Genomic DNA, 24,436 nt, shown 5'->3' on the forward strand with positions numbered 1-24,436 from the left:
CCGGACCGAGGCACGAACCCGTGTCCCCTGCATTGGCAGGCGGACTCTCAACCACTGTGCCACCAGGGAAGCCCTGTAATGAATTCTTGCAATCAAAAAAATTTTTTTGTTTTTGTTTTCTTTATTTTTTCTTCCATTTTTAATTTAACAAATGTTAAAGTGCCTCACCATATGAGGTATAAAGAAAGATCCCTTTCCTGGAGAATCACAGTATACATTAACTTGTTGGTTCTAGGAAGGCTTGCAGTAAAGGAATCCAGTGTTTCCAGAACGTGATTGACCATGGAACATCTTTTCCCATATAATTCCTGTTAGTATCGTTCATAGACTGAACTGGGAAATGGCAGTTTAATCTGAAGAATAAACTGAAGATAAGGACTTTCATCCATGAGCAACACACTGCATATCAAATGTATCGTACCAAGCTTCTACTTTTTCTATGAGAAAATAGGGATGCAGACACCTAGGGTTGTATGCTATGCACTAATAGAATAAATGTATCTGGGGTTTGCCTCTATAAGGGAGGCAAAAGTTCTACCCTCTTTGGGTTTTTGACTGGGCCTAAGAATTAAATTGACGTAAGACAGATTAACAGGACAAATCATACACATTTATTTAATATAAGTTTTATGTGACACGGGAGTCCTCGAAAGGAAATAAAGCCCCAAAGAAGTGGCAAAACCTGAGGCTACAAAGCTGAACAAACAAGCAATTGTGGAAAATAACTATGTGGAGAGGCTAAAAGAAGGTAAGAATTATTTTAATAAGTTTTGTATAGAATTCTCTCAGCCTCAACATCCTGTCCTTGATAACAGTGTTATTCTCCTTCGGGTATAGTGAGGACATATTCCATATGGGGGTTTTATCGCCTATTTTAAGGAAGAAAAAGGGGAGAGTCAGAGTGCCCTTCCTGCACCTGCTGTTTAAGTGCCTGTAGCTCAAACTAGTCCTTATGCCAAAGTGGCATATTTTGGGATGACAAATCCTACCACCCTTCACCTCTTCCCCCTCCACCCCTTAATGATTAGCATTTGGCTTAAAACTGTGGTGATATTATAGCATCTATCATTTCCTTATATAATTTTTTAACTTTTAAATTTGGTGTTTAAAACCATAGTTTGCCTAAAAGCAGAGTGAGTTTTCTCCTATCAGATGGGACTTTAGCATTGTTAGTTGTAGGAAGCTGTTTACATTTTTACCTCCATCAGTAATTTTTCTTTTGTGAAGAGTTGAAATGCTCTGACCTATAAATGTATGCATGCCACTTAAAAAAATCTAGTACCAGAAATTCATAAATAACAGTCCCTCCCCACACCTTAAGGGCAATCTCTCTCTCTCTTTTTTTGTTTTAAATTGGAGTATAATCGCTTTACAATGCTGAGGTCGTTTCTGCTGTTCAGTGGGGCAACCATTTTTAACCTGTAACTGTTTTATGGTGGTTTTTTTATTTATTTATTTATTTATTTTTTGCGGTACGTGGGCCTCTCACTGTTGTGGCCTCTCCCGTTGCTGAGCACAGGCTCCGGACGCGCAAGCTCAGCGGCCATGGCTCACGGGCCCAGCCGCTCCGTGGCATGTGGGATCTTCGCGGACCAGGGCACGAACCCGTGTCCCCTGCATCGGCAGGCGGACTCTCAGCCACTGCGCCACCAGGGAGGCCCTGGTGGTTTTATTTTTAAGCAGTGTATTATATAGCTACTTCTTACTTTTTCAGTTCTAGGCATCCCCTGCTGCCCATATTCCAGCCACAGCCAATATATTTATTGCAATATAATACATAAGCAGAAAGGCCCACAAATCTTACGCTCATTGGATTTTTAGAAAGTGTTCATGTGCATTACCACCCCCCAGATCAAGAAATAGGACGTTGTCACGCCTCCGGGCCTCCTTCATGTCTTCTTCCAATCGTTAGCCCATAAAAGCCACTTTATCCTGACTTATAAATTAGGTTGCCTGTTTGTGAACTTCATATGTAATTGGATACCCTTTGTGTACTCCCTTCAGAGTACAGGTACTTTGCATCCTGAGGTAGGTTTATTTTTAGGTATTTTATTCTTTTTAATGCGATGGTAAATGGGAGTGTTTCCTTCATTTCTGTTTCTGATCTTTCATTGTTAATATATAGAAGTGCAACAGATTTCTGTGTATTCGTTTTGTATCGTGCAACTTTATCATAATTCATTGATGAGCTCTAGTAGTTTTCTGGTAGCATCTTTGGGATTCTCTATGTATAGTATTATGTCATCTACAAACAGTGAGAGTTTTACTTCTTTTTCAGTTTGTATTCCTTTTATTTATTTCTCTTCTCTGATTGTCATGGCTAGGACTTCCAAAACTATGTTGAATAAACGTGTCCTGTTCCTGATCTTGGAGGAAATGCTTTCAGCTTTTTACCATTGAGTATGATGTTAGCTATGGGTTTGTCATAGATGGCCTTTATTATGTTGAGGTAGGTTCCCTCTATGCCCACTTTCTGGGGAGTTTTTATCATAAGTGGGTGTTGAATTTTGTCAAAAGCTTTTTCTGCATGTATTGAGATGATCATATGGTTTTTATTCTTCAATGTGTTAATGTGGTGTATCACACTGATTGATTTGCAGATATTGAAAAGTCCTTGTATCCCTGGAATAAATCCCACTTGATCATGGTATATGAACCTTTTAATGTATTGTTGGATTCAGTTACTAGTATTTTGTTGAGAATTTTTGTGTCTATGTTCATTAATGATATTGCCTCTAATTTTCTTTTTTAGGCATATCTTTATCTGGTTTTGTTTTCAGGATGATGGGAGCCTCATGGAATGAGTTTGGGAGTGTTCCTTCCTCTGCAATTTTTTGGAATAGTTTCAGAAGGGTAGGTGTTAACTTTCTCTAAATGTTAGTTAGTGTTTGCCTGTGAAACTGTGTGGTCCTGGACTTTTGTTTGTTGGGAGTTTTAAAATCACAGTTTCAATTTCAGTACTTGTGATTGGCCTGTTCATATTTTCTGTTTCTTTATGGTTCAGTCTTGGAAGAATGTACCTTTCTAAGAATTTGTCCATTTCTTCTAGGTTATCCATTTTATTGGCATATAGTTGCTTGTACTAGTCTCTTATGATCCTTTGTATTTCTGTGGTGTCAGTTGTAACTTCTCCTTTTTCATTTCTAATTTTAGTGGTTTGAACCCTCTCCCTTTTTTTCTTGATGTGTCTGGCTAAATGTTTATCAATTTTGTTTGTCTTTTCAAAGAACAGCTTTTAGTTTCATTTATCTTTTCTGTTGTTTTCTTCATCTCTAATTCATTTATTTCTGTTCTGATCTTTATGATTTCTTTCCTTCTACTAACTTTGGGTTTTGTTTGTTCTTCTTTCTCTAGTTGTTGCAGGTGTAAGGCTAGGTTGTTTGAGATTTTTCTTGTTTCCTGAGATACGCTTGTATTGCTATATATTGAATACTTCCCTCTTAGAACTGCTTTTGCTGCGTCCCATAGGTTTTGGATCATCATATTTTCATTTTCACTTGTCTCTAGGTATTTTTTTGATTTCCTCTGATTTCTTCAGTGATCCATTGGTTATTTGGTAGCGTATGGTTTGGCCTCCACATGTTTGTGTTCTTTACAGTTTTTTACTTGTAGTTGATTTCTCTTTTTTTTAAAATTTATTATATTTTATTTTTGGCTGTGTTGAGTCTTCGTTGCTGCGCATGGGCTTTCTCTAGTTGTGGCCAGTGGGGGCTACTCTTCGTTGCGGTGTGCGTGCTTCTCATTGCGGTGGCTTCTCTTTGTTGTGGAGCACGGGCTCTAGGCACGCGGGCTTCAGTAGTTGTGGTGCACAGGCTTGGTTGCTCCATGGCATGTGGGATCTTCCTGCACGAGGACTTGAAGTTGATTTCTAATCTCATAGTGTTGTGGTTGGAAAAGATGCGTGATATGATTTCAGTTTTCTTAAATTTACCAAGGCTTGCTTTGTGGCCCAGCATGTGATCTATTTTGGAGAATGTTCCATGTGCACTTGAGAAGAAAGTGTATTCTGCTGCTTTCAGGTGGAATGCTCTGTAAATATCAATTAAGTCCATCTGGTCTGATGTGTCATTTAAGGCCTGTGTTCCCTTATTGATTTTCTGTCTGGACGGTCTGTCCATTGATGTAAGTGGGTTGTTAAAATCCCGCACTACTATTGTGTTTCTGTTGATTTCTCCTTTTATGGCTGTTAACATTTGCCTTATATATTAACGTGCTCCTTTGTTGGGTGCATACATATTTACAGTTGTTACATATTCTTGGATTGATCCCTTGATCATTATGTAGTGTCCTTCTTTGTCTCTTGTAACAGTCTTTATTTTAAAGTCTATTTTGTCTGATACGAGTGTTGCTACTCCAGCTTTCTTTTGATTTCCAATTGCATGGAATACCTTTTTCCATCCCCTCACTTTCAGTCTGCATGTGTCCCTTGATCTGAAGTGGGTCCTTGTAGATAACATATATATGGGTCTTGTTTTTGTATCCATTCAGCCAGTCTGTCTTTTGGTTGGAGTATTTAATCCATTTACATTTAAGGTAATTATTGATATGTATGTTCTTATTGTCATGTCGTTAATTGTTTTGAATTTGTTTTTGTAGGTCTTTTTTCTTCTCTTCCTCTTTTGTTCTCTTGTGTTTTGATGACCACTTTTAGTGTAGTGTTTGGGTTGCTTTTTTTTTTAATTTAATTTAATTTTTTTGCTTTTTCTTTTTTGTGTGTATATGTATTGTAGAATTTTGGTTTGCAGTTACCATGAGGTTTTGATATAGCAGTCCATATATATATATACACACACAGACACACACACAAACACAAGATTGTTTTAAGTTGCTGATCTCTTAATTTCAAATGCATTTCCAATATCCTACATTTGTACTCTCCTCACGATTGCTGCTTTTGATATATTTGTGTGTGGATGATTCCTATCTTTACTATATGTTTACCTTTACTGGTGAGCTTTCCTATTCGTAATTTTCTTGTTTCTAGCTGTGGCCTTTTCTTTTCCACTTAGAGAAGTTCTTTTAGCATTGGTTGTAAAGCTGGTTTGGTGGTACTGACTTATCTTTTGCTTGTCTGTAAAGCTTTTGATTTCTCTGTTGAATCTGAATGAGAGCCTTGCTGGGTAGAGTATTCTTGATTGTAGGTTTTTCTCTTTCATCACTTTATGTTGTGCCACTTCCTTCTGGCCTGCAGAGTTTCTGTTGAAAAACCAGCTGACAGCCCTGTGGGGATTCCCTTGTATGTTATTTGTTGCTTTTCCCTTGTTGCTTTTAATATTTTCTCTGTGCCTTTAATTTTTATCGGTTTGATTACTATGTGTCTCAGCATGTTCCTCCTTGGGTTTATCCTGTATGGGACTCTGCACTTCCTGGACTTGGGTGACTGTTTCTTTGCCCATGTTAAGGAAGTTTTCAGCTATTATCTCAGGCCCTTTCATATATTTTCTCAGGCCCTTTCTCTCTCTCTTCTCCTTCTGGGACCCCTATAATGTGAATGTCAGTGTGTTCAATGTCCCAGAAGTCTCTTAAACTGTCCTCAATTCTTTTTTCTTTATTCTGTTCCATGACAGTGAATTCCACCATTCTGTCTTCGAGGTCACTTATCTGTTCTTCTGCCTCATTCTGCTATTGATTCCTTTTAGTGTATTTTTCATTTCAGTTATTGTATTTGTTCAACTCTGTTCTTTATAACATCTAGCTCTTTGTTAAACATTTCTTGTATCTTCCTGGTCTGTACCTCCATTCTTTTTCTGAGATCTTGTGTCATCTTTACTATCATTACTCTGAATTCTTTTTTTGAGTAGATTGCCTGTCTCCACTTCACTTAGTTATTCTTCTGGGGTTTTATCTGATTCCTTCAGCATATTCCTCTGCCATCTCATTTTGCGTAACTTTCCGTGTTTGTGATCTCCGTTCCACAGGCTGCAGGGTTGTAGGTCCTCTTGCTTCTGGTGTCTTCCCCCTGGTGGGTGAGGCTGGTCTAGAGACTTGTGCAGGCTTCCTAGTGGGAGGACTGTTGCTTGCCCACTGGTGGGTGGAGCTGGGTCTTGACCCTCTGGTGGGCAGGGCTACGTCAAGGGTTGTGTTTAGAGGTGGCTGTGCGCTCAGGAAGACTTAAGGCAGCCTGTCTGCTGATGGGTGGGGCTGTGTTGCCACCCTGTTGGTTGTTTGGCCTGAGGTGTCACAACACTGGAGCCTATGGGCTGTTGGGTGGGGCCAGGTCTTGGTGTCAGAATGGCAGCCTCCAGGAGACCTTACGCCAATGAGTAATCCCCCAGTACCTCTGCCACCAGTGTCCTTGTCCCCACAGTGGGCCACAGCCACCCCCCACCTCCCAAGAGACTCTCCAAGAGCAGCAGGTGGGTCTGGCCCAGCCTCCTATGAAGTCACTGCTTTTTCCCTGGGTCCCAGTGCACATGAGACCTTGTGTGCACCCTCCACAAGTGGAGTTTTTGTTTTCCCCAGTCCTGTGGAGTTCCTGCCATCAAGCCCCGCTGGCCTTCAAAGCCAAAAGCTCTGGGGGCTCCTCCTCCTGATGCCAGATCCCCAGGCTGGGGAGCCGGACATGGGGCTCAGAACTCTCACTCCTGTGGGAGAACCTCTGTGATACAATTACTTTCCAGTTTGTGGGTCACCCACCCAGCAGGTATGGGATTTGATTATATTACACATATGCCCTCCTACTGTCTTGCTGTGGCTTCTTCTTTGTCTTTGGACATAGAATATCTTTTTTTGGTAGGTTCCAGTCTTTTTTGTTGATGGTTGTTCAGCAGATACTTGTGATTTCGGTGTTTTCATGAGAGGAGGTGAGCTCAAGTCCTTCTACTCTATCATCTTGTCCCAGAATCCAAAGTAGACGTTTAAGATAATGAGCATTTCTAAAAATTAAAAAGGTCATTTCATGATGATAAAAGGTTGATCCACCAGTAGTGGGGGAAAAAAAAAAACCCCACATAAATATTGAACACAATTAACCAACTTGACCTAATTAACATGTGTACCCAGCAACTGCAGAATTCACCCAACGTGATAGATCCCTCTATTTATTTAAGACTTCTTGAATTTCTGTCAGTAATATTTTGTTGTTTTCTGTGTAGAGGTCTTGCACATCTTCATTGCTAGGCATTTGATGTTTGTTGATTCTAGTATATTTTCTACTTGTTAATTTTTGTAAATTGACCTTTGTGACAGATTGTATTTTCCAAGGATGCTCCCAACCCCACATGCTCTTTACAGTGTGGTATGAACATCCTCCAAAGAGAAGTGAGGTTTATAATCCCATCCCTTGAACCTGTGAACTTCGTAACTTCTTGTGGTAAGTCAGGGGCTTGGGTGTTGATCAAGGAGGAGACAAGATAAACTTTAAACACATAAACTTTATTTGGATGGCAGTTGGACAGGATTGCATGAGAGAGGAAGTCCTTCAACACGTGAGAACTGACAGAACTTAAGAAAATATTAGTTCCAGAGATGGTGGCGTGAGACCACCGCCTATAAGTGGAATAGGACAAGGGGACTCCCGGGGGCAACAGGGAAATCAGAGAGGGGCTCATGTGTCTAGGTGATGTCCCTCAGCAGCAGTTGCTCTGAAGGACAAGCAGTGGTTTGGGGTCTTACAGCTATAGGATTGTCTAATCTATGGTTAGCAGATGTTCAATACAATTTCATTGTATGTAAAGTAGGTAGGCTCTAAGCGGCTAAAATTATGGTTTGGGACAATATTTAAAGCAGTCGATGTGTGAGGATTTGAGTTTGTCACAGGCGGGCTTTTAGCTAATGATCCTAGCCTGCTTTACAATGTTGTGTTAGTTTCTGCTGTACAGCAAAGCGAGTTATACACATATCCATTAGAAATTTAAATTTTAAACATAAATTAATTGGCCAAACTATTTAGCCAAAGATATTTTGCCAAATGGCTTTGAATTTGGGATGCTTAAGGCAGTACAAAACTCCAAGCGTTTTCAAACACATATTTATTTTTGGCATCATCCTATGTCCAAGACATTGTTTTGTGATCAAGCCTTCCGTCTTCCTGGAACACTTCTCACACTTTCTCCTCTCCCTTTCCTCCATCTGCCTGGTTAACTGTGTCCTTCAGCTGAGGTTTTAGGTAGCCCTTCCAAGTTAGATGGCCCCACATGAGTTCCCAAAGCACCCTATACTTCCCCTATCATAATGATTACGTTCTATTATCATTATTGTTTGACATTTTACCCTGCAAATACATGAGCTCCACAAGAGCTGAGATTATACCTGTTGTATTTTATAAAATCCAAAATGCCTGGCACATAGTAGGTGCTTAATATTAGAATAAATGAATGAATTCAAATGCATAAGCATGGTTCTTGCCAGAAAAATTACCATCTAGAAAGGGGCCATAACAGGTAAAGATCTGTACAATACTAAGGGTGGTAAGAAAGAATTGTGAGAATGCAGTAAGGAGGTAGGAAGAGTGCACTGGGAATATGGGAGACGAAAGCTCCTGGGTGAGATCCAGGAATTATTATCCAGTCTTGAAGGATGGGTAGGTAGAAGCAGGGCACATGAATCAGTGAGATTGAGGCAGGAAAGCTTTTGGTCTTTAGAAAACTGTGGATTAAAGCAGAGGTCCTCAGAGTATTGTCTTAGTGAATGTGTGGTATTTACAGTATGATCATGGCTCTGCTTTTACTTTTGGCATGGATTAATAACTTGCTAAAATTGAAGTTTAATAAATGGCAACTTCTTGTCAAGGCTGTGCAGTTCTATCCATTGGTGAGGTGTCTCTTCCCCTTCTCCACCTCACTTCCCCTACCCTGCCTTTGTGAAATCAGAAGAGTGGGCTAAATGATTGGGGAAAGCACAGAGCTTCAATGTGCATATAAATCACCTGGAAAATGCAGATTCTGGTTCAGTAGGTCGGGGGAGGGTCCGAGAATTTCCATCTCTAACTACCTCTCAAGTGATGCTCAAACGCTGTCCCAAGACCACACTTTAAGTAGCAGGATCTGGGGTGGAGCTCTAGCTGTGGACTAAAGAGACCATCACAGGTGGAGTTGCAGCAACTTGGAGGAGGTTCTCTGGTTCAGTGATTCTGGCCACTCCCCCCACCATGTTCCTTCATTCTTAATCATTTACAGGTGTTTTGGGTTTTATTTACTATTCCTTTGCTTTTGCAATCCAGTTCTTGAATTCTGGTTAAGTTGCGATCCTCCTCAGGAACTGAAGGTGGCACCGCAATCTTAGTCATTAAAGGACACTTCCACCCTAAATGCCGTTATGCAGAGGAAAAGCATTTTCCTGCCCCTCTGAATGTTTCTTATTCTCTGGCCTGATACATGCTTAGAGAAGACAAGTTTCTTTGCAGATGGAGCATAGTTTTCCAGGGATTTTTGAAAATCAGGCTGGATTAAGATTATGTCAAAACCTTTTTTCTTAAAGCTTTTTTAGAACCCTGTTTTAAATGTTTATTAAATTTTGTATATTCAAGATGAATTGCAATTTCTGTTACAAAATTCCTGGATTGTTTTGAAGTATTTTCGTTTCTCCCAGAGAAAGTGTTGCCTTTCAGCTGTTAATTATTCATGCTCTGTCTAATGAATACATAATCATGGAATTTAGGCTAAAAGAGATTGAAGAGCTTTCAACCAATTAGCTCACTTGACAAAAGAGAAAACAGGCTCCCCAATTTTGCTGAAGTTCTCTTGAAAGAGTTTCGGTACGTTGCAACAGAAAAAATCCTAACAGACCCATATATGACAGACCTTCCAGTGCAGCTAAAGACAGAGGATCTTGTCTATGCTCTATGTATTCTTAATTTGATTTTGGCTTCACAGCAAGCTGCTTTCTGACCTCTCCCAGGACTAGGAATGCCCCATTTGTGTCTAGAGCTACTTGTAGTCTCTCATTGCAGTAGATTATAGATTAAGCCAGTGGTTCTGAAACTTTACTGGGCATTAGAATCACTTGAAGGGCTTCTTGTTAAAATGCAGATTTCTAATTCAGTAAGTCTGAGGTCAGGGTTGTGAATTTGAATTTCTAACAAGCTCTCAGGTGATGCTAATTCTTATTCCATCACCTGAGATGCAGGACCACACTTTGAGAACCATCAGATTAAGCTAACATTGGGGCTACATGTTTCTTCATTATGTTCATCAAGAAAGAGAGCATCCCAACATTCCCACAAAGAGCGCTGAGATTCACCCTTCCTAGACCAAGTTAGGGCATGTGATTACCCCTAAACCAGTTTCTGCAGTCATGAGGAAGGACTGTGCTGAATGGCAAAGCCAGAATCACCTCTGTCTGCAGTTGAAAAGCAGGGCTGTGGGAAAGAAGAACTAGAGTCCACTATAAGTGTGTGGTATGAATGAAAGTCACCTTGTAACCGTCACAAAGCTTCTCAGGCAACCACCGAAGAAAAATAACACGTGCTAAATACACGTGTCTTAGAACAGGTCAAAACTGCATTTGGTAATGAGTTTATTTACTATTTGATAGAATTGTTCCTTTGTTTGAGACAAGTCCTTAGGTTATTGGCTCTCAGCTGTAACTAAGGTAAAATGTCTTTGGATTTCACAAGTATTAGTCTCTTATATGTAAGTCAAACTTGGTTAATAATTTAAGATGGTAAAAATCTGTCTTCAAAGCATGAACGTTTAGTTTACTAACAGTTAGCTTTATGGGATACTTTTAAAGACCAGGATAAATAGTGAAGTATAATTTGGCCCACTGGAGGGCAGTAGTTTCTGGATACCAGCCAACAATTTAGAGTATGGTTTTCTGCTCCAGTGCTAATTACGATGTTGATTTGAGCAGCAGCTCTTTAGTCTCAGCGATAAGGGCGGGGGTGGAAACCTGAGTCGTGGTTAAAATGTGCAATATTGAAGCTTCCCGATCATTGCAGTGCAGCCTCGTTTGGATCTGTAATGAATTCCTTCCCTGTGAACAGCCAGACACCTCATTACTACCCAGACCTGCTTTCACTCTGCCAGTACTTTCTTTAGTGGGACCATTCAAGTTCCTTAGATTATGAGGCCATGGAATTGCATAATGCTGTACTTATTCCTAGCCGAGAATAGAGCAGCCTGATGGAACCACCCAGTCAGATACCCTCTCTGGGAGCTTGTTCTACCCCCATGCACTAAGCTCTTTGTCCTGGATAGCCCCATGTGAGCAGGAATTCAAGATAACAGCCAAAGCATACTTCTTTGGGGACATGCTCCCATGCCAACCTCTCTTTTGTTGACTCTGCTGCAAATGCACGCCCTTTCTCTGGCTTGAATGCCACTCCAGCATTGACACAGACTGGCAAACAACCCATCAGAACCAGCCAATAAACCAACCACTGGTCTGTTTCCCTTAATTTCTCCAAAATATATTTTTTTCAGGCTGCCATCTTTCTGAGGACCTGAAAGGTTGTTTGGCCCCATTCTTTCTAAAAATATGGTGTTATACCTAACATTTCATGTTTAGATTTTTATTGACAATGCTTTGAACTCTTTGGAGCAAAGGAACAAAATGCACTTAATTCATGAACAGCTGGACAGTGAGCTGAGTCTTGGCTTTCAGTGCTTACTAAGTGTCTCCTTGGCGGGACCATGTCCAAGCGGGGGTGGCCTCTGGAAGCCTTTCTCAGGCCGCACTGGCCCAGCCTTCCGCAACAGGAGGCAAACACGGCTGGGCTCAACCAGGTGCCAGGAGGCTCATTTTCATCTCTACTTAGAATCCTCTTTCAGTGCAGTTGTGGGATCAAGACTGTTCTGCTAGATTTTATTTGCATTTGAATGGAGAACTCACTATTTCTACATTCTAGACGAAGTGAAGTAGTTCGACTCAGCCATGTCTAAGAGCCCACTGGCACGGTCACCCTCAAGGAGCAGCAGACGGTGACCCCATCCTGTCCACAAAGAGCTCTCAACCTAGTTTGCTTCTAATAACTCTAGAAACTCCACTTCTCTCTCTCCTTATCTTACATTGTCCTTTTATCAAATTTTCTTTCAATAATCTGAAGAATTTTTCTTCTGTTCTCCTCTCCAACCCTCATCTGCAACTCAAACTGATGCCCATGGGAAGGTCTCTCTCCCGCTAAGCCTGCAGTAGATGGTATAAAATCCTCCCTTCCCTGGAAACCATACACCCCTGCCTGTTGCTGTGTGACTCGTGGTGCCTCCCGGCAGGCAGAGTGTTATCAGGCTTGGTCATATGTCTTGCTTAGGCCAGTGGCATGTGACCAGAAGTGACACTGAGCCACTCTGGAGCGGAAGTTTTAGGAGGAGGCTTAAACCTTGAAGACATGGCTGCCCGTTCTACTAGTTTTTTGCTTTTCCCTCTGCCCTGATCCAAATAGGGGCTTCACCTTTGGTTTTGGTCCTAGAATGAGAAGACATTAAGAAGAGCTGTAGTCAATCCACAGCCACCAAACTGTAAGTGTAATGTAAAGATACCATTGTCATAAGCCACTGAGAATTCCAGGGTCATTTGTTACTGCAGCAGAGCCAACTAATACAAAGGCCAAACCATAAATAATAACTAAATAAGATAAATAAGATATAATAAATAGTCACAATTCCCAGTTACCTTTATTTATATAAAAGTATATTAAATAAATAATCTCAATATATACAAACAATATTACCTCTATAAATAGAAAATCCCCATATATAAAACCTTTTTTCAAATTATAAATATGTACAATGTTGACCATAAAGTGTGAAGTACCTTAAATCTTAAACTCTATGTAATTGGTTGGTATAGTAGTCTTATAAAAATACAGCTATCTGTCAAGTGTTTCATCAACAGCATTTAAGTCAGTTAAAGTGCTAAACTGTAATGCATGTTACGAATGTGCCCCCAATACAAGTCTTCTGCTTTTAACACATTCATATAAATGTTGTTTGCTAATTGTTTCGAACCTCCAAAAGTACTCAAAAAAAAAAAAACCCTAAACACCATATTACAAAAGGACAGACATACGTTAGAAAGTCCACCCAGTTTCCATTTTACTCTCCCACATGGTTTGAAGTCGGCCTCTCAAAAGTTCTCCAAAAATCCACCCAGGACTTTTTAGGGCATTTGTTCATTTGTTTTTCCTTAGATGATCTGGCTTCAACTTGAGTGTAGAAAATATACAGTCTAGAGCATGATATGTGCAAAAGGTGCTGCAGCATTAAAATAGAAATTTAAAAAACCTGGAATTGGTTGTACCGCTCATTACGTCCCAAAGTGTCTAATGCTGATGTTGAAACCAGAATGCTAATCGTGAGAACAGGTCAGATAAGAGCTTTCTTTGAGCCCAAGGGTCTCTAAGCTCCAAACACTCATTTGTGTTTCCATGTATTCTACTGCCTTAAATGTTCTTGGTCACAGTGCAACACGAGTTCTGCAGAGTTGGCAGATCCAAGAGCAGGATCTTTCATGCAACATTGAGGGGCAAGCTCTCCTTCCCACTTCGCTCTGCTCTCGCCTTCCTGCACTTATACAGAGACACAGACAGGACGATGATGAAGATGATGACCACAAGCATCACTGCTACAACGATGAAGGGCATTTCTGAAAAATAAAAGGTACCAAGTCAACTCAGAGAGAGAGAGCTTGAATCCCATTTATCAGTGGGCAGAACTGAAGGCATAACCCCAAATTACACCATCCTGTTTTTGCGTAACTTGAAATTTCTTTCCTGCGCTCTTTCCACCACAACCCATTTCGATTAGGAAAGAATCTGTCAAACCCTAGATGTTTGCGGGCAACTGACAATGGTGAAAACGATTTAATAAACTGGATAATGCTCACAGTCTAGAAAGATGCATGAAGACGGAAGCAAGAACGGCTGTTAGAAACAAGTGGCTGAAAATGATGCTGAGTTTGGTGGCAACGATTATAGAAGCTGAACTCTCAGTGCAAAGAGAGATGCAGAGCACTACCAAAATTCAAGTAAAGAAGAGATGATAACTGGTTGGGGCAATAAGAAGGCTTCCTGGTGGAGGTGGCATTTGAAATCATTCTCAAAGGACCCAATTCAGCAGATAGATAAGAGGCAGGGGAAGCAGCGATCTAGGTGTGCATGAAGTCAGAGAGCAGCGGAACTCAAGCTGGCTTTAGGAGGATGGACCTGAGGGCTGTGGGTATGAGGGCCCAGACGGTGCAGAACCAGAGGGAAAGAGAGCCCTTTCCTTCTGTCAGTGTCAATAAACAGGAGGGAATTTTAAGTGTTTTTAAAAGGCTTAAATTACATCTTAACAAGGCACTAGGTCATTATTGCTATCCTTTGACTTTTTGTTCCCAAAAGTACTCAGAGCACTACCCGCTCAAGCCTGGTGGGAAATTCCTGGGCTCTCACCCTCATGCACGTGTCTGAGCCTCCATGGCATCTCCAGATAAGATCCACTCCTCACTTGGTGTCAGGGCCCTGGTGTGGCACATAATGTACACACACACGTGCCAGCCAGGGACACACACATGCACGTGGTATACCTGATAGACTCAGTCCCTTCCCTTCGTGGGTTAAAACCTTGTGGCAACAGCCCACAGTAGGTGCTCATAAATGTGCATCAGGTGCTGCTGCACCTGGTCCTGAAGCTCCCCCCAAGCTCCCCAAATCAGAATTTAAGTATGAAGAAATGCTCAGAGAAATCTGCATTTGATGCTAAATCCTAAACATGCACCATGGGCCCAGGGCTCAGCAGAGAGCTTAGCGCATGGTATGTGCTCAGAAAAACACTTGCTAATACGAGGGAACAACATAGAAACATCTCTAAATGCCTAAAATTATGAGTACCCCCAAAACCACAAAAAACCACGGCAGTTTTCCCCTGAAGAAAGTACATCCTCGTCCTGGAAGGCACCCCTCCCTCCCTCCCAGATGGATCAGGGGTAGAGCCACTCACCCGTGGACAGAACTTTCTCTTGGCTGGTACACTTGATGGGACTTTCTGGACTCTTCTGGTTAGCTCTTCGTGATGGAATCACTGCTTGAACATTGAAACAGTAGTTTTCTCCTTCATCCACATCAATCAGAAACTCATTAGTGTTCGTCGTGGCCTTTTTCTGTTAAAAGATAGAGTCCTTTATTCATCTGGGCTCCGGGAATTCTGCCCCCTTTATTAAGTCACTGTGGTAGTTGAAGCCTACATGGACACATCTGACATAAAGGACTGGAAGTGAGTTGGCTCATCAAGTTCCCCCGATAACTGCTAAGGATGTTTTTTTCCCAAGGATGAAGATATCCAGTTTGGGCACATCCAACCCAGTTTTTAGCCCCTTTAGAAGATATCTGGGGCTTCCCTGGTGGCGCAGTGGTTGAGAATCTGCCTGCCAATGCAGGGGACATGGGTTCAAGCCCTGGTCCGGGAAGATCCCACATGCCGCGGAGCAACTAGGCCCGTGAGCCACAACTACTGAGTCTGCACGTCTGGAGCCTGTGCTCTGCAACAAGAGAGGCCACGATAGCGAGAGGCCCACGCACCGTGATGAAGAGTGGCCCCCCTCGCCACAACTAGAGAAAGCCCACGCACAGAAAAGAAGACCCAACACAGCCAGAAATTAATTAATTAATTAATTAATTTAAAAAGTCTGCAGTAAAGGAAAATAGGAATGAAGTATTAATTGTTGAATGGAAAACAAATCTTGTCTCTGGGATCCTCCGTAGAGGAAGAAATGAGGAAGCTGGTGGGAACCTTGGAGATGACTGGTCCAGCCCCCTTGCTGAGGAACCTGAGTATCCGAGAAGGCCCTGAGCAAGGCAGCTGGAAGTCACAGGTAAAACCAGGACAGCGGCCCCTCCCACTCCGCCACCCTGTCCTCTCAACCACCCGCTCTGATATTTGAGTTGGGAAAGAAGTAGGCTGTAAAATCAAGGATCTACAATTTAAAACGAGTCATAAAAACAAAAGAACGCTCACCTTTCCTGTACTTGAAGCTCTCCAATAATAAAGTATATAATTCAAGTCCTTGCCAAAAACGTCACGGAGGCTTAGGAATGTGCCGCTCACTCTGACTAAGGTACGTGCATCTTGTACCGTCACATTCAGTTCTGTCCCAGCTTGTTCAAAACTCCGAATTGTTGGCTGTCCAAGGTTTGCTAAAACACAGAAAATGAGCTTTGTTGGAATCAAAGAATTCTAGACAACGTAGAATGCCATTAATCACGGTTAATAACAACTTGGTCATCCCTCATGAAACAGCTCATAGAACCAACTCCCTAGCCCCAGAGCTGGGCCCCGAGACGTTCTACAGCAGTGCTGTCCAGCGGAAATGTAGTGGGAGCCACAGATGTCACCTTAAGTTTCCTTGGAGTCACATTAGAAAACGTAAAAAGGAACAGGTGAAGTTAATCTTAATAATATATTTCTTTTAACCCCATATGGCTAGAATATTATCATTTTAACATTTAATCAGTATAAAAACTTTTGGAGATCTTTCTCAAAATCCAGCATGTATTCTACACTTAGGGCATTAGCCATATCTCAGGTGCTCAGCAGCCACATGTGGTTAACCAACTGCATAAGGTTCCAGATCTTACATACAATAAAGTAGAGGCTGTGGGAAAGCCCAAGAAATGTCTGTCTTTGGTACCTCAAGGAACCAGTTTTAACCACCAGGTCTCTTTGATGGCTCAATTATCTCATGTGCTTTGGTTGAAGGACAGTAAAACAAATCCCGATAACTTAACAGAAACTATGTGCAAGTATGTGTGTGTGTGAGCACATAAATAAATAAATAAACTATTTCCCCTCTTGCACCGAAAAAGGATTTGCAGTGGCTGACAAAAAACTCAAGAACTATAAAAAGGAATCATGAGGATGCTGCCAGTGGAGGGAGAATAAATGTCAATGACCCTGCAGTTACTGCAGGCGGCTGTGGGTAGGGTCGCTACTCTAGCTAAGTGCTGGGAGAGGCACACAGGCAGAAGCACTAGGGGAGTTTGAAGACGGGCTCTGGCACACGGGGGCTCAAGCCAGGCAGCCAGATTCACCTGGGGTGAGGCTGGGCCTATTTCCACCCTCAAAGTAGGTGCTAAGGGGAAAGGCGGCTGCCTGTCCCTCTGGCCCCTTCTCTCCATCCCTGCTTTGAGAAACTCCCCTCTGGGTGTCAGAAGGGTAAATATAAAAGCACCAATAACACAACACTTTCATTCCAAGTCTTCCTGCTAGAGCAGCTGATTTCACTCTTCTCAATGTGCTACATGTGTTTATTTAAAATACCTAGTTCAGAACCATAGCCGTGACAAAAAATTTACGTCTCCTACTTGGCAGGAATCCTCTGCTCTCCCTTAGTAGACGCTCAAGTCAGTTTCCTGGGCCAAAGCCTGGGGAGAAAAGCATTCTGCGTTTTCAAGACCAGCATGAAGGAAGCAGGATGGGAGCTGGCCCGGCAAGTGGCAGCACATCACAGGACTCAGATCATGGTCAAGCGATTAGAAAGGTCAGCAAGCCCGATGATGAGATTGGAGGGAGACGGAACTCTCCCCTTGGACTCGTGACCATCTGTGAAAAACCCTCAACTGGGACTTCTGAAAATTCAGAAGTGAGGTATATAGACTCTCCTAAATATATATGGGGAAATACTGGAACCCCAGGCTTGGTGAATTTCCTACTCCCTGCCCCTCATCCAGCCAGTTACTGGTAGGGTCTGGGGACAGACTGGTGGAGAAACCTACTTGATGACATTGTTATCAACTCCAAAGTTCACGTTCCGTGAACCTCCTGCCACATCCGGAATGAGCGAAGAGGCCTGTGGCACTTACCAGTGTCTGAGAAAGAAGACGTGTTTATGGATAAATATTTTCTTACGTCATGGCTCCTAAGGGTCACAAGCTCACAAGAATATTCAGAAGTTTTTAAAACAAGAATGAACGGTTACTACAAACCGAGCTACTTACTCTCTAAGTAAGGTGTGAACTCCGGGGAGTTGGTAAACGGAGGCTCCCCAGTAGAACCGATGGCATCCAATGGGTAGGAAAAGACCCGGGCCAAGTATGTCTCTTTGACGTTTTTCACGATCTCATCGGTGACGTCACACTCTGTGTCTGTTGTGTAGAAGCATTTGTTTTTCCAATTTCCTAATCTAGAGCTGAAGGAAGAGAAATGGAACATTATGATTTGCATCCAACAAGACAAACTGGTTTCTGGCTGGGGTGCCTTGTTACGATAGCAGCTTCCCACAAGCGATCCCGAGGAGGCGTTTGGTACGCTGAGCACTTCAGATGAGTTTGAATCCTCACAGCAACCTGCGGGTGGCTCTGTAATTGTCTCTGTTCTTACAGGTAAGGCAATGGAGGCAAAGGGAGACTGGGTGACCAGCTCCACGTCACACAGCTGGATTTTGAGCCAGACAGCAATTGACTACTGGGTCTGTGCTCTGAACCGTTCTGTTAAATATCTTCCTTAAAATGTAGATGATTTGTCATGACTATGTGGGATAAAGGGCAATTTTCCATCAAGACCCAATTATTTATTACAGTCCACTTATTATATTCTGTGTACCACATTCTATGTTCTATGTAATATATTCTATCTTATTACATTCTATTGTGACCATTCTTGGTGTGGTTATTTAACAGTTATTGAATCTACTATAAGCCAGGCACTGTACTGGACCCTCAGCCATGTTACTTTGTTTGGTATAATCCTTCCAAGAAGGTATTGGATCTTCCTCACATATGAGGACCCTGAAGCACAGAGCTGCTAGGTAACTTGTACAAGGTCTCACAGCTTATGCGGTGAGAGCTGGGTCTGTTCCTCTCATTATACGACATGCCCCCCTCACTTTCACAAGATGTGCTGTCAAAAACTATAGAGCAACAATACAGGTGGTTATCTGTCAAAGTCTGAGACTAAGAGACAGATCTGACGAAAGACAGAGCTTTCTTTTGTAAGATGTCATTGAAGAGGAAATGATTTAAAGTACTGCCAAAAATGAAAGTATCCTGAAATGATATAAAGAGCTTCTAAAAATGAAATTATTCTACAGAACCAAGACAATTCCTAGACAAATGTCACTGCAGCTGGATCCACACACATCTGTCCCACATAAGTTGACAGCTACCCGGACCTTCCCCATCATCAACCACTAGCGTTCCCTACCCTTCATTCAAGGCCACGTTCCAATCCCACCTTCTGCAGGAATCTCCAGATCTCCTTGCTCAGAATTGATCTTTCCCTTCCCCATCCCCCAGCACTGACATCTCATTAAAGCACTTAAGGTGAGGGTGGTACCAGGGCTCCACACGCTTGTGCTCCCCCATCACGCAGTGGGGCTTTAGGGCTTGCACATGGCCAGGCCTTGCTGGATATTAGATGGTTTACATTTCCAGGTTGAACCGGGGGAAAACAAGCTGCCATATGGATTCAGTTGTCTAAATCCAGGCATGAGAACCACAAATAAGTATTTTTTTAAAAGTCTGAACTAAGTAATCGGGCTAAGAGGGTGTGAGTAAACACACTCTTGGTCCTTAAATTCACAAATAAAGATTGATACAGAAATATCAGTTTACATACTCTTAGATTTCTCTAATTTTCTGTGATAAAAGTAGAGATGCAGTCTTAATTCCAGAATGACCAGAATGCATTCTTTTAAATTACATCATTTCTATTTTAAAAAGTGAATGAGAACCTGATGATTCTTCTCCACTGCTATGGCAAACAAATGGTTCAGATAACAAGAGCAGCACTGCTGGGTGCTGAGGCTATACTCTGTCTGAGAGATAGCATTTGGTTCCTTCCAGCTCACAGTAGCAACCACAGTCCTCTGACAAAATTTAGCACAAGCAACTAAATCATCAAAAGTAATAAAGCCATGAAGTGCTGTGAACAGGTTAGGAAGGGGCAATTCTGCAGTTCATTTCCTCTGAATGCTATGATCAGCATGAACAATATAAACGCCTCCAAGGTTCCTCTGGGTATTGCAAAATCTCCTGATTTGGAAATAATAAAAGTTCCGCCTGAACTTCTAAAAAATCCCAACAGAATCCAGACTCACCAATTAAGAAGCAAGTTGATTTCTACAAGCTTGGGGAGTTCTGTTTTAGAATTCAGAACGTTTCATGGAATCAATACTACAAGGGATGGTCGGTGCTAAGGCTTGAGCCAGTAACACTTTGCAACCACCGGTGAACATTTCCAAAGGGGAAAAAGGCAGTTGGCGCTCCAAGGAGGGGCTTCAGACACAGCAGCGGCACCCTGTGTTTGAGGACTGGCTGGTGGTGAGGTGGGTGGGTCAGGAGGAGCAGCAGGTTAAGACGCTTTCTCTAGGGAAAGAAACCGGGAGAGAGGAAGGCGCACTGAGGAGACCAGTGGGAATGACTTTCTTTCCTCCTCCCGGCTTTGGAGCCCCACATCAGACCCGAGGGAGACCCACTGAGGGGTGGTGGTGCGCGTCGCTGGGTAGACCGTGGTACCGGACCCTGCTGGGCGAGCCCCATCAGCGCAGTCATGAATAAGTCCCTCACCTTCCCAGGGCCAGTTTCCTCTTCTATAAAATGATTGCTACGGTCCCTTCACCCAGGAATCCCATTTACTCGTGGGCTGGTCGCCGAAGAGTGCGGGTCTCCGGCAGGGGCGAGGGACTGCTCACACGTCCTCCAGCACAGGTGTGGAGACGGCCGGTGCGGCGGGAACCACCCCCAGCCCGGGTCCGCGGGCGCCCTCAAGAGGCAGCTCTGCACTAGGATGTTTGCACAAGGGGACTGCGTCCACTTACGTAACAACAGCCTTGCAAAGTCTAAGAACTTTGAGTTGACAAAGGTTTATGTTTCAAAAGCTGGTAACTCAGAAATATGTTTCCTCGTGTTCACCAAACTTAATATATTTCGGAGGTAAGCATTCCTCCTAAAATCTTATTTTCACTACCCAGAAGGAAAGCATCTACTAAGGTAAACTTCAGCTCTGTATCAGTGGAATTACTAACTCTCAACCAGTAGAATCTGATTTGACAAGTTTGACCATAATAGTAATTATTACCTCGAGTTATGAAATTCCTTTAAATCTTTCTATGTATCTATACAAGCTTGCATGCACACACAAATTCTCTTCCGTGTTGCCTTGGCAATGGTTGTCATGAAGTTGATTTTGGAAAAACAGACAAACAAACAAAAAACCACCTAAATTTAAGCCCCACTCCATACTTAGCAGCTGCATTCCAAATGCTACAAAAGGCTTGGCACAAGCTAAACAAAATGGCAAAGCACCTTTAATTTTAGCCAGCGATACTTTTGTGCCTTTTACAAGCAGTGTTAATTTCCACAGCTGCTCTCCTCTACTTAATAAGAGCTCTACCAAGCTTCCTAGAACATTTCAGAAACCAAAAACTTGCTAAGAATATGGTGACAGCCATCAAAAAGAGGACATTGAGACTGAATATGCTGAATTAGGGGCTCTTGGGGACAGCTGCCAATCAGGGATGGGGACGGATGAGCAGAGCAGCCCTGACAGCTCAGGGTGCAGACAGAGGAGTATTCCGTTCCCGCTCAGTGAGTCATGAATTTGACCCCCTCCAAGATCATGTATGCAACTGAATTTTGAATCATGAATCCAAAGATTAATGAATCAAACACTGTTTAAAGGCAATGTATACATCCAAACTCCTCCCCACCTCTTCTCTAACATGTTAAATCCCGCTAGCAGTCTAGACAGCACGGAAAAAGAGCTGTGTACTTAGATGAAATGAATTATCAGCGATCAGTGCCACCGTGGCTTGCTCAAGAAGGTTCTCCTATCCATAGCTTATACTCCACTTACAAATTTCCCCATCATCTCCAAAAACAATTAAAACGTTCTATCAGTTTAAGGTCTGGAAATGTTGCAGGCTTGACAGAGTATGGCTCTGGCCAGCAAATTATGATGAATGCCCTCTTCTTTGTTATCCGTTAAATAATCTCATCCATCAGTCAGCTTTAAAGACATTTATATTCAGCACAGGAAACAGCAAAAATCTGATTTTTCTTTTTTGGTACCTGGCTTACCTTATCTGAACAGTGTAGACATGATTGATGGGTTTGGGTTCCCACTCCAAAATGGTCTTGAAATTAGTTGACTTCCAAGTTAAATTATATGCTACTACTACATCTGTAGTGCCTTTAAACAACAGAGAAACAGCTATTAATGTTTACATGAACTTCTCAGCACACGATTTCATGTTGATGGTATAAAACAGCTTCCCACTCCCCAACACCATCATAAACCTCACATTAATATTTTTCCAACCACAAAAGCTTTAACTGAATTATAAGAAAAAATCTGCAATTTTTTCCTAAACCCAGAATTTCCTCATGGCAAGATTGACCAGGTAATCTGAGGAAACACACAAGGATCTTGAAACCTTTGTTTGAAATTATTCATGGGGGAAGCCCTGTGATAATGACCTGGAAGCACAGCCCAGGAGCCATCAGTGGCCCAGGGTGTCCACGGCCCAACTCGGGAAGGGCAGGACTCCAGGTTCAACTTAGCAGGGAAAGCCGGCTAGGAAGGGTTTTCCATAAATTACGTTAAAGGACAAAGCCCACATGTGTAAGAAGAGTTAGGACTGCATCCAATAAAAAACCCAAACCTTGACTTTTTTCATTTGTATCTAAAATGTCTCTATACTGAAACTTCCACAGACAACAATGCAGCCGTTAAGCCTGTTAATACCGTCGGATGTATTCGGTTAGGATGCCTCATTGTTAAGGTCTGCCTGGCCAGTTCTCAGCAGATCAGCCTCTGCCCTGCCCGCACACAGAACAGGCTTACAGGGCATGCACAATGTGGTTCCTGCTCCAGTCCAAGCGACATTTTGCAGGGACTGCCTCTAACGCAATCTAAAACACAGACGATCAAGATAAGACCGAGAGCCGCTTTTTATTATGGAAAGTGCATATATAATGAAGGATAACATTCAAACATTGCACGCCGACCCGTGCAGGTGAGAAGCCACGTCCCACCACCTTCAAGGTGTCGGCTCCCTGGGAAGCTCTTTTCCTAAACTTCAAGCGAGAGCCCCGAACGCACTTAGGCAACGCTGGACGCCACGAGCAAGCATCTCTAGCAGAAGGGGCGGCGGATCCCGGGCGGGTGGCACCTCAGGGCGGCAGGGCGAGCCTGCTGCCAGCCAGGACTGTCCTCCCTCTTCCCGGTGGCGGGCCCCAGGGCTCGGGGGTGGGGGGGAGGGTGCCACTCACCTGTGGCTCCGGCCACCCGGACCAGGACCCAGCCGAATAGGAGCGCCCGAGCGACGGCGGCCTCGTAGCAGGGTACCCGGGGCCCGGTGGGGGTCGCCATGTTCACGAGCTGACGGCGAGGTCGGGAGGATTCCTTGCGCCCCGGAGGCTGGGGAGGAGGGGAGGCTGCTGAGGTTGGACTGGAGGCGCCTGGGGCTGCGGGATGGAGCAGGAGGGGCGCGAGGAACCCCGAGTCTGTGGGAGCCCGTGCCCGGCGCGCTTTAAAAAGCCCCTCGCACGCCCGCGCCTCCGCAGGCCCTATGGCCGCCCCCGCCCCTCCTCCCGACTCCCCGCCCCCAGCCAGGCTCCAGCAGCCTCCCTGGGCTGCTTCTGGCGAATCCACACCCCGGCCCCGCCTCCTCCCAGTAGGAAACTCCGAAACCCTGCAGGGACTGATTCACCCGTGATTCAATCGGCCGTCAAGCGCGAGTGTCCTTCGGCCACTGGCGGCTCCAGGTGCTGAGGGGAACCAGAGTCCCAGCCGCCCAGACCCCCTGACTCCCAGCTCTGGCCCTCAGGCCAGCGACCCAGATGTCCGCCTGAATGGGCGGCAGGTCTGTTGGGAAGGAAAAGGTGGCGGTTGGAAGGAGTTCGAGGTGGAGGAGAGGGAACCCTCCCTTCCATTTGGCGATACAGTGTCCCCGCCAGCGGGAGCGCAGTACTTACCGAGTTTAATAGAAAGTACTGGCTCCGGGCTCCTCTCCGGCCCCCAGGGCATTTCCCGGGCGCTTTGCGCGCGTCAGGCTGAGCCTTGGAATCTGCAGCCAAGTAACAGCGTGACGAGGAGCAGAGCCCTCTCCTAGCTGTGATTTCGGCTTTCGCCCCGAAGGCAATGATACCTGGCTCGCCTACCTCCCCGGGCCCTTAGCCTGGGTGCATCCTATGAGATGGTGCCAATGCAGGTGCTTCTACGGGTCCGAAGTTCAGTCAGCTCAGGCACAACCCAGCCCACCTCGGGTTAGTGACCGAGGAAGAACTGCCCCAAATCTAGCACTTTGCCTCTGGGAGAATTCCAAGGTGACATCTGCCGCCGTTGAAGAAGTTTGCGGGACTGAGCTCTGCTCAAGTATAAAGAAACCAAAAATGAAATTTAAAAATATAGTCAGACTTAAGCTTTGGTTTTTCTGAATTTTCTGGCTTCCTCTTCTGGGCTTTGCTGTAAAGTTGTCAGGCAGGAGAATGTTAACTCTTATTCTACTGAGCGGCTCTGTAGGCGTTCTTGTCAAAGTATTGCCGTCATTTTTTACTGTACTCTGTAGTTGCCTCCTCGAC

The 24,436-nt window shown here is 43.7% G+C and overlaps 1 protein-coding gene across 1 annotated transcript; it reads right to left on the reverse strand.

Moving 5' to 3' along the window:
• Positions 1–12,535: 12,535 nt before the first annotated feature.
• On the reverse strand, positions 12,536–23,427 carry F3 (coagulation factor III, tissue factor). Its single transcript, XM_060025942.1, has 6 exons — positions 23,126–23,427; positions 21,932–22,043; positions 17,852–18,042; positions 15,873–16,051; positions 14,859–15,018; positions 12,536–13,524 (listed from the first exon to the last, which is right to left on the reverse strand). Exons 1-6 carry the CDS (start codon positions 23,223–23,225, stop codon positions 13,388–13,390), a joined length of 879 nt encoding a protein of 292 aa, XP_059881925.1. The 5' UTR covers positions 23,226–23,427; the 3' UTR covers positions 12,536–13,387.
• Positions 23,428–24,436: the final 1,009 nt, after the last annotated feature.

Source organism: Delphinus delphis, chromosome 1, assembly GCF_949987515.2.
Source record: "Delphinus delphis chromosome 1, mDelDel1.2, whole genome shotgun sequence".
Lineage (NCBI taxonomy): Eukaryota > Metazoa > Chordata > Mammalia > Artiodactyla > Delphinidae > Delphinus > Delphinus delphis.